This window comes from Lepidochelys kempii, chromosome 2, assembly GCF_965140265.1.
Source record: "Lepidochelys kempii isolate rLepKem1 chromosome 2, rLepKem1.hap2, whole genome shotgun sequence".
Taxonomy (NCBI): domain Eukaryota; kingdom Metazoa; phylum Chordata; order Testudines; family Cheloniidae; genus Lepidochelys; species Lepidochelys kempii.
The window spans coordinates 119,143,542-119,153,094 of record NC_133257.1 but is presented as its reverse complement, the minus strand read 5'-3'; the positions used below and the strand labels follow the sequence as shown (position 1 = coordinate 119,153,094).

The 9,553-nt window shown below is 45.5% G+C and overlaps 1 protein-coding gene across 1 annotated transcript; it reads right to left on the bottom strand.

Annotated features, from left to right (window-relative positions):
• Positions 1 to 625: 625 nt before the first annotated feature.
• LOC140907043 (uncharacterized) lies at positions 626 to 9,303 on the bottom strand. The gene is made up of 3 exons (XM_073332168.1): positions 5,151 to 9,303; positions 1,830 to 2,405; positions 626 to 1,176 (listed from the first exon to the last, which is right to left on the bottom strand). Exons 1-3 carry the CDS (start codon positions 5,286 to 5,288, stop codon positions 1,150 to 1,152), a joined length of 741 nt encoding a protein of 246 aa, XP_073188269.1. The 5' UTR covers positions 5,289 to 9,303; the 3' UTR covers positions 626 to 1,149.
• Positions 9,304 to 9,553: the final 250 nt, after the last annotated feature.

Below are 9,553 nucleotides of genomic sequence, written 5' to 3'. Positions count from 1 at the left end.
TGTTTCAAAAGCTGCAGGAAGGGACTTTATTCCCAGACCAGAAAATAACCGTTGGGGTTGTTGAAATGCCTATAGTTATCCTTGGGGACCCAGCCTACTCCTTAATGCCATGGCTCATGAAGCCGTACACAGGCAGCCTGGACAGTAGTCAGGAGCTGTTCATCTATAGGCTGAGCAAGTGCAGAATGGTGGTAGAATGTGCATTTGGATGTTTAGAAGTGTGCTGGCGCAGTTTACCAACTTGGTTAGACCTCAGCTAAACCAATATTCCTACTGTTATTACTGCTTGCTGTGTGCGCTACAATATCTGTCAGAGTCAGGGGGAGATATTTATGGCGGGGTGGGAAGTTGAGGCAAATCCCCTGGCCACTGTTTACGTGCAGCCAGACACCAGGGGGTTAGAAGAGCACAGGAGGGCCCGGTGCACATCAGAGAAGCTTTGAAAACCAGTTTCATGGCTGACCAGGCTACAGTGTGACAGTTCTGTTTGTTTCTCCTTGATGAAAACCCACCCCCTTGGTTCACTCTACCTCCCTGTAAACCCTCCCCTGTCCCCTTTGATCACTGCTTGCAGAGGCAATAAAGTCATTATTGTTTCAAATTCATGCTTTCTTTAATTCATCACACAAATAGGGGCATAACTGCCAAGGTAGCCTGGGAGGGGTGGGGGTGGAGGGAAGGACAAGGCCACACTGCACTTCAAAACTTATTGAATGCCAGCCTTCTGTTGCTTGGGCAGTCCTCTGGGGTGGAGTGGTTGGGTGCCCAGAGGGGCCCCCCCATGTTCTTGGGCATCTGGGTGAGGAGGGCAGTTGGTTACACAGGGGCTGCAGTGGCGGTCCGTTCCTTTCCTTCACCTCAACCATACGTCGGAGCATATCAGTTTGATCCTCCAGTAGCCTCAGCATTGCATCCTGCCTCCTCTCATCATGCTGCCTCCACCTTTCCTCTTGATTCCGTCACCTCTCCTGTTGCTCCTGCCACCTGTCCTCGCGTTCATTTTGTGCTTTCCTGGACTCTGACATTGTCTGCCTCCACGCATTCTGCTGGGCTCTTTCAGTTTGGGAGGACTGCATGAGCTCAGAGAACATTTCATCATGAGTGCATTTTTTCGCCTTCTTATCTGCACTAGCCTCTGGGACAGAGATGCTAGTGGCAGCATTGAAACATTTGCAGCTGTGGGAGGAAAAAAAAAAGAAATTAAAACTGAAAAAGACACATTGGCCATTTAAAAGGAGGGGCCAATGTTTTCGGGTTAACGTGCAGCACAAACCCAACTAAACCCCCTCACACACCCAATTCTCTGGGATGATCGCTTCACCCCTCCCCCCACCACGTGGCTAACAGTGGGGATAATTTCTTTTCAGCCACAGGCAAACAGCCCAGCAGGAATGGCCACCTCTGAATGTCCCCTTGATAAAATTCCCCTATTTCAACCAGGTGACCATGAATGATATCACTCTCCCGAGGATAAACACAGAGAACAGATGTTGCTTGAATGCCAGCAAACACCGGGACCACATGCTGCCATGCTTTCTTATGCAATGATTCCAGACTACGTGTTACTGGCCTGCCGTGGTAAAGTGTCGTACCATGGAGGACGCAATAAGGCTGCCCTCCCCAGAAACCTTTTGCAAGGGCTTTGAGAGTACCTCCAGGACAGCTTCATCGAGATGTCCTTGGAGGATTTCTGCTCCATCCCCAGACACGTTAACAGAGTTTTCCAGTAGCTGTACTGGCCACGAATGCATCCCAAGTCTTCAGGGCAAATCAATCATTAAACACGCTTGCTTTTAAACCATGAATTTTATTTACAAAGGTTCACTCACCAGAGGTCCCTTCTCCCCTTCAAGGTTCGGGAGCACAGGTTGGGAGGGTAGTGTCTTCAGGGTGATAAACAGTTCTTGGCTGTCGGGGAGAACAGTTTCTCCACTTGCCTGGTGTGCGCTATCATCTTCCTTGTCCCCAAAATCCTCATCCCTGTTGTGTGAGACTTCCTTGCAGGAGTCCACGTACAGGTGTGGGGTAGTTGTAGGGGCACCCCCTAGAATTGCATGCAGCTCATCATAGAAGCGGCATGTCTGTGGCTCTGACCCAGAGCAGGCATTTGCCTCTTGGGTTTTTTGGTAGGCTTGCCTGAGCTCCTTAAGTTTCACATGGCACTGCTGCGGGTCCTTGTGATAGCCTCGGTCCTTCATGCTCTTGGAGATTTTTTCAAATATTTTGGCATTTCGTCTTTTGGAACTGAGTTCTGATAGCACGGATTCATCTCCCCAAACAGCAATCAGATCCAGTATCTCCTGTTCGGTCCATGCTGGAGCTCTTGTGCTATTCTGGGATTCCATGGTCACCTCTGATGATGAGATCTGCACGGTCACCAGTGCTGAATCAGCTTGCCACGCTGACTGAACAGGAAATGAAATTCAAAAGTTCGCGGGGCTTTTCCTGTCTACCTGGCCAGTGCATCCAAGTTGAGAGTGCTGACCAGAGCGGTCACAACTGAGCACTGTGGGCCAATACCGTTGAATTACATCCACACTAACCTACATTCGACCCAGCGATGTCGATTTCAGCACTAATCCCCTCATCAGGAAGGAGTACAGAAATCAATTTTAAGAGCCCATTAAGTTGACAAAAATGGCTTCGTTGTGTGGACGGGTGCAGGGTTAAAATCGATCGAATGCTGCTAAATTCGACCTAAACTCGTAGTGTAGACCAGGGTTTAGTCTCCTATAATCTGGTGCCTGCCAGCTCCACTCTGTTGAAATGTTCCTTACGAAGGTCAAAGACCTCTTCCTGTTTAAATTGCTACTCCTCTTTTCCAGTCTACTTTGCCATCACTTTCTATACAGTTAATGATTCTTTCTTCCTGGATTTTCTCCTCCCTAGAACTCTGTGACCCTGTGCTTTCCTGGTTCTTACAGGAGCACTCTCATTGTTCCTTCAGTGTCTTCTTAGTGACTCTGACTCCTTCGCTCTCCCACTCTGCTTCGAAAAGGTAAAGTACAGTATATAGAATCTGGGGCCTTCATCAAAGGCCGTTAATATCTGAGCTAAGGAAGTTTCTTGATTAATGGTAGCAGCAGTAGATCTTATCTTCTCTGCAGACCTGCACTGAGTAGGGGTCCTGAATAAATATGCTGGAGATTTTTGTATGAAGATTTGGGGGGAAATTATGAAAAATAAAATTTGTAAATATCATTGCCCTTTTTTATCTAAGTGGTTGGCCAGTATCTGGGGTCTTGGGGGTTGTTTCTGTCAGGAGGGGATATGGATGATAGAGTCAAGTATTTCTTTAATGCATTACTGTTTATTTACACAGCATGTACACAAAATCCTATTTCCCTGAACACAGTATGACTCAAACAGGAGTTTCTTTGCTCGCAGTCCCAACTTCTTTCCAGTCAGCACCCAAAAGCTGTCTCGATCATCTTTTCTTGGGGTTATACTACAAATACATCTCTAGCTGTGCCTTCTCTCTCTGCTTCTGTCATTGTCTCTGCTGCTTCTCCCCCACACACAGACACATAGCTGCAATCAAACCAATCCTCACCCCTGCATTTGTTAGCAGATCCTGCCACAGATGTCCTATGTGACCTTGGCCAAGTTACTAAGAACCTAGTTTTCAAAAAGGAAGGTACCAAGGGCCAGGATCAGTTGCAAGCTAAGTTCCCTGTAAGCTGCATAGCCTTCTGCATGGCCGTGTGGCTATCAAGGGCCATGCAGGTGGGGAGAGGAGGCCCTCCACGGCCTGGCCCAGCCCAGCCGGAGCTGCTGCGGCTGGGGAGACGCACCTCTCACCCAGCCCTGACATGCTAAGTGAGAGAGGGAGGGGGGAGTCCTCTCTCCCACCTCAGCCTGCACCTAAACCCCTCATTCCCAGCTCCACCCCAACCCTCTGCTCCAGCCCTGAGCCCCACCCGCACTCCTCATCCCAAGCCTCACCCCAGAGCCTTCACTCCTAGCTGGAGCCCTCACTCCCCTGCACTGCAACCCTTTGTCCAAGTCCTGAGCCCCTTTCCACACTCCAAACCCGTCGGCCCCATCCCCACCACACATTACCTCCAAATTGGTGCACATAACAAAATTCATTCTGCACATGAAGGTAAAAAATTAGAGGGAACATTGGTTGCAAGCCTAATTTTTTTTTTCACATGACCAAGAATGACAGAGGTATTTTGCATACACAAATAGCCAGCAAGATGGTGTACTGGCCATTTGCAAACCTCTAATTTTTGTGTGTAATTGCATGCACAGTTTTCACACATGGCCATAGACACCTCGCCTTTTATTTTCTAGTTAAATATTTCTAGAACCCAGAGGCCCTGATCAAGATTCAGGGATCCATTGTGCTAAAAGCAGGCATAGTCCCTGCCACAAGGAATTTGCAGACCCATAACATCTCTGTAGAAGTTTTCCTATCAGTAAAATGGGGCTTAAAATACTTATACATACATACATACACACACACAAGGTAAGTACTGGCTATTTATTTTTTGTAAAGTGCTTTGAGAATCCCACATAGAAGTCACAGCATGGTCCCAATCCAGCAAATCACTTTAACCATGTGACTAAACTACTCATGTGACAGGTTCCCCCCTGGGGTGCCACCTGGAAATGGGGTTCCACTGAGCCCTCTGAAACACTAGCCTGGGCTCCCTCTCAGCACTGTAATGCTGTGACAAGCTGCAGACTGCTTCCAGTCCTACACTTTCACCAGCATTTGCATTTGCAGGGACACACCCAGCTGCAGCCGCATGCAGGCTTCGGCCAGCCATTGCATGAACCAACAATAGAGAGGCTACAGTCAAAATAATCCCCAACTCCCCAAGACCCCAGAGCTGTACTGTCCTGCCCTGATCAAAACCCCAACCTGTATGAATATATTACCCAGTTCACCTTTCCCTCAATGTGGAGAGGAATATGCAACAAACTTGTGTTAACCAAGCTGAGATTTTTCCCAGACATTTCATTAAGAGGCACACTGGTTTAGATAAAGCAAAAACCAAGTTTATTAACTACAAAAGATAGATTTTAAGTGATTATAAGTAATAGCAAACAGATCAAAGCAGATTACCCAGTAAATAAACAAAACCACAAACTAAGCCTAAAATACTACATAGATTAGATATGAATTAGCAATTTCTCACCCTGGCTGATGATACAAGCAGTCCACCAGGTTTCCATAGCCTAGAAATCCCTTTAGCCTGGGACCAGCACTTCCTCCAGTTCAGTCTTTGTTTCCTCAGGAGTGTCCTTGTGTGAGGAGTGAGGCCCCTAGATGACATCACACCCCACCTTATATAGCTTTACTTTATGGCAGGAATCCTTTATTCCAAAAACAATTCCTAGCTCAGTTTATGGAAAAATGCCGGTACCTAAAATGGAGATCAGCATCATGTGGCCTGGTCACATGCCCTGCTGAGGCATAGCAGCCTTTATTCATAGGCTCTCTGGAACATTCTCAGGAAGGCTCACCAGGTGGGGGATAAGTTTCTCCAAAAGCCTATTGTTTCTCCTTATGTCCATTACCTTGAATAGATCCTTCACAACCAGCTGTCTAGACTGGAAGCATTTTGCCTAGTGGGTGCCACCCAGGTGTAACCACATTTGAAATACAGATACGTAGTTAATATTCATAACGACAGATCCAAATAGGATACATGCACAGAAATAGGATAATCAGCAAATCATAACTTTTCCAGTGTCACCTTACATGACCCATCTTGTACAAAAAGCAAAATAATTATGCCATAATCATATCATAATAATATCACTATGATGAATATGGGGTGCAGTGTCACAATTTACATGCTTAAAGTTAATCTGGGACTAATCATGTGCTTAAAATTAAGCACACACTTAAGTGATTTGCTGGGTTAGTGCCTCCTATATGTGAAGTATTGTTCATAAGGGAAAGTCTGGGATGATGCATAAAATGCTGCTTTCTTGGGCATACAATGGGGTTCTTATTACTTGCTGTTTGTTACAAGTTCTGCAGGAAATGTGCTCTCATTGAACCACAAGTCAGTTCCTTTGTTTTCTGTGGTTTTAAATGAGACTGAGTAGTTGGAGCACTTCAAGTTTAGATAGAGCACTTCAAGTTTAGCTGCATATACTTTTTAAATTTATTAGTGATGTGTACTCCTTTATATTGGAAGTATTTTCCTAGCTTATGATGCCATCTTGGGGGACATCAGCTTCTCTCCTAAGTGGTTAAAAAAAAAAGACAGAGAAAAAGCATACATCTGCTATGAAGCTCTCCTGCCAGGAGTGCTGGAAACCTGAACTGTAGTAATTCCACTTAGTGAGACAGATGTGCAATACTCCATTGTTTCATTGTAAGGAGCATATGGTTCTTTCAGGCTTGCTGTTTTGTAAGCCACAACAGAATCTGATTTTTCCACCCATGCATTTTGCCAGGGGTGTGTTTTGTTTTGTTTTTTAAACCCACACAACTTGTCATCCAGCTACAGGAACAGCTGCAGCTGTTTTAAGAAGGTACTTATAACCCTTCTCTTCTTTGGCTGGATGACAGTTTAATTCTTCTCTTTAGCAAACTATCAAATGTAGTAAAAAATTAATGCAACCTGCTGGCATTTAAATCACCTCAAGCATAAGGTTAAAGTGTTTCTACAAAGGGAAAAGAGCATTAGTACTCCTTGCATAATTAATGATTAGACATAAAAATAAATGGTTAACTTCAATTTATCGATCATCTTCACAGAGACAGGGATAAGCAGACTTTTGTACTTCTTCTGAAGAGCCAGTGGTGAATGTGCACATGGGTTCAAAAGTGAACAGTAAAATGCTTTCACAAACCAGATAGGAACATGTAAACAAAACAGCAGTGCAATTATTTACCCAACAAAATAGAACAGGATGTGTCATCTGGATAACATAGGCACGATCTGTAACCGGTACCAGATTTGTCATTGTTGCAGACAAAATCCTCACCACTTTCCAGGGCATTGTTTAAAGGGGAAAACTGGTCAGAGATATGCGAGGCTCATGTGTGGTAGTCCCTTGAGACCCAGTAAGCCAGGGTAATTAACATAAATGAGCTCTCCTATGCTTTCACTGTGCAGGACAATGAGTCAAATCAATCAGTACTGTCAAGAATATGAGAAGTTACGCTGCATAAAGAAGCAGCTGACGGCAACAAATTTCAATGGATTTTTATAAAGATAGAAATAAAAATGTGTTGTGATAGTCTGTCATCCTAATGAATGCATAGTTCGCTTGGATAAAGGTTGAGTATTTGAAGATCTCTGAATGAAATGATATGATTTGACAAATGCTGGCTAATGAATGTAAGAGCTGTAAAAGAAGCAGTAGAGAAAACCACAAAAGCGCAACCTTAGAAATCAGCCCTTGTTCAGCTGGAACTGTGCTAGCATTTCAGTTGTGTTCAAAACCAGTTAATGCTGCCACTATTGTACCACAGTCCATTTTCATTGGGCAAATAATAATAATACAGGGGTAACACTTACATGGCACTTTTCATCAGTCGATCTCAAAGTACTTTACCTCATTATCATTAGCCCCATTTTACATATGAGGAAACTGAGGCACAGAGAGCTGAAGTGACTTGCCCAAGGTCACTCAACTGGCCAGTGGCAGAGCCAGGCATAGGACCCAGGTTTCTTGAGTCCCAGTCCAGTGCTATTGGCACAGGGAGCAGGATTTCTCTCTCTCTCTTTAAATGACAACCATTCAAGCCAAAACTGCGCTCTAGACCAGTAGTTCCCAAACTTTAACCACCTGTGAACCCCTTTCACTAAAATGTCAAGTCTCGCGAATCCCCTCTTAAAAATGAGTATTTCCAAGGATTTTCTCCCTTACCTGAGTATAAATTATAAAAGCAGTGATCTTGGATATATGGTTTTTCAGGCATGCTTGTTACACACTATTTATTATTAATTATTTGTAATTACAGTATTTTTATTATGAAAACGGCAACACTCTTCCAAGATCTCACTTTCGTAGCTTGTATCACTTTGAATAAGCCTGTTATAAGACAAGGCTCCTATGTTTCATCAAGGAGTATCAAATGGGAAACAGCATGAAGGTATTTAAGCAGCCAGCTCAAAGAGTTCCTCCTACACAGGCATTCAGGTCTTGAGCAGTCCAGGCAAACAATGCATGTTACAACAAACCTTAAACTTGTTCTTCATCATAATTTTAAAAACAATACTAGCTGCCTATTTAATTTTAAAAACAACAAAAAAATATCCACCTCCCTTTCCATTTCTTATAAGGAGTTTTGAAGTTTAAATCTCCTCAGTGGGATAGATACGCTTGGCTTTGATCTGGTTAGCTCTTGGAAGTCCAGGGGCTTCGGGCTGCTGGTCCTGTGCTGCCCGGAGTCCCTAGGGACAGCTCTGTCTGCCATTAGGGATTTTTTTCTGACAACCCCCTGTAACATTTTGCAAACCCCTAGGGGTTCACAAACCCCAGTTTGGGAACCACTGCTCTAGACTGACCCTTAAGGTAATTTATAAATTGGTTTCTGCAGCCGATGAAGTGAGCTGTAGCTCACAAAAGCTTATGCTCAAATAAATTGGTTAGTCTCTAAGGTGCCACAAGTCCTCCTTTTCTTTTTGCGGATACAGACTAACACGGCTGCTACTCTGAAACCTTTCTGAACACAGTTATTGTACTTCAAGAGAATGCAGAGAAGAGCCGTCTGACTGCTGGAGAAGATCCCTTACAATGAAAGGAGACTTAAAAAGATTTATCAAACAAAAAAAAAGTCAAGAGATGACTGGATTATGGTATATAGTGTATTTCATGGGGAGAAGATACTAAGTACTAGAAGGCTCTCTAAGCTCGGAGAGAAAGGCATAAAAAGAACAAATGTTTGTTTGGAAGTTAGAACTGGACAAATTAGAATTAGAGATACACAAATTGTTAACAGTGAGGTGCTAACCATCAGAACAAGCTACCAAGGGAAGTGCTAGGGCTAGTCTACACTGGCAACGCTGAAGTGTTGCCAGGGCAGCACTTTAATGTGGCTTGTGTGGTCGCGGCAGAGTGCTGGGAGAGAGCTCTCCCAGTGCTCTAAAAAACCCACCTCCACAAGGGGTGTAGCTCCCAGCACTGGTGCACTGTCTACACTGGCTCTTTACAGTGCTGAAAATTGCTGTATTCAGGGGGGTGTTTTTTCACACCCCTGAGTGAGAAAGTTGCAGCGCTGTAAATTGCCAGTGTAGCCAAGCCCTTAGATCAGGGGTTGGCAACCTGCGGCACGCGTAGCTGATTTTTAGTGGCACTCTGCTGCCAGCCAGGGTCCCGGCCGCCGGCCCCGCTCAGCCCGCTGCCGGCCTGGGGTTCTGTCCATCCAGGCTGGCAGCGGGCTGAGCGGGGCTGGCGGCTGGGACCCCAGACCGGCAGCGGGCTGAGTGGCTCAGTGCGCTGCCAGTCTGGCGTTCCATCTGCTGGCCCCTGCCAGCCGGGGTTCCGGCCACCAGCCCCGCTCAGCCCGCTGCCGGTCCGGGGTTCTGTCCATCCAGCCTGGCAGCGGGCTGAGCGGGGCCGGCGGCTGGGACCC

Bases quoted from the DNA above. Each gene is read 5' to 3' on its own strand.
- LOC140907043 (XM_073332168.1), bottom strand. From the start codon at position 5,288: ATGTCATCTAGGGGCCTCACTCCTCACACAAGGACACTCCTGAGGAAA. The intron at 2,406-5,150 runs GTGAGAAATTGC...TTTCCTGTTCAG, and splicing joins TGCTTGTATCATCAGCCAGG to TCAGCGTGGCAAGCTGATTC. The intron at 1,177-1,829 runs GTGAGTGAACCT...TTCCTCCCACAG, and splicing joins AAGGGGAGAAGGGACCTCTG to CTGCAAATGTTTCAATGCTG.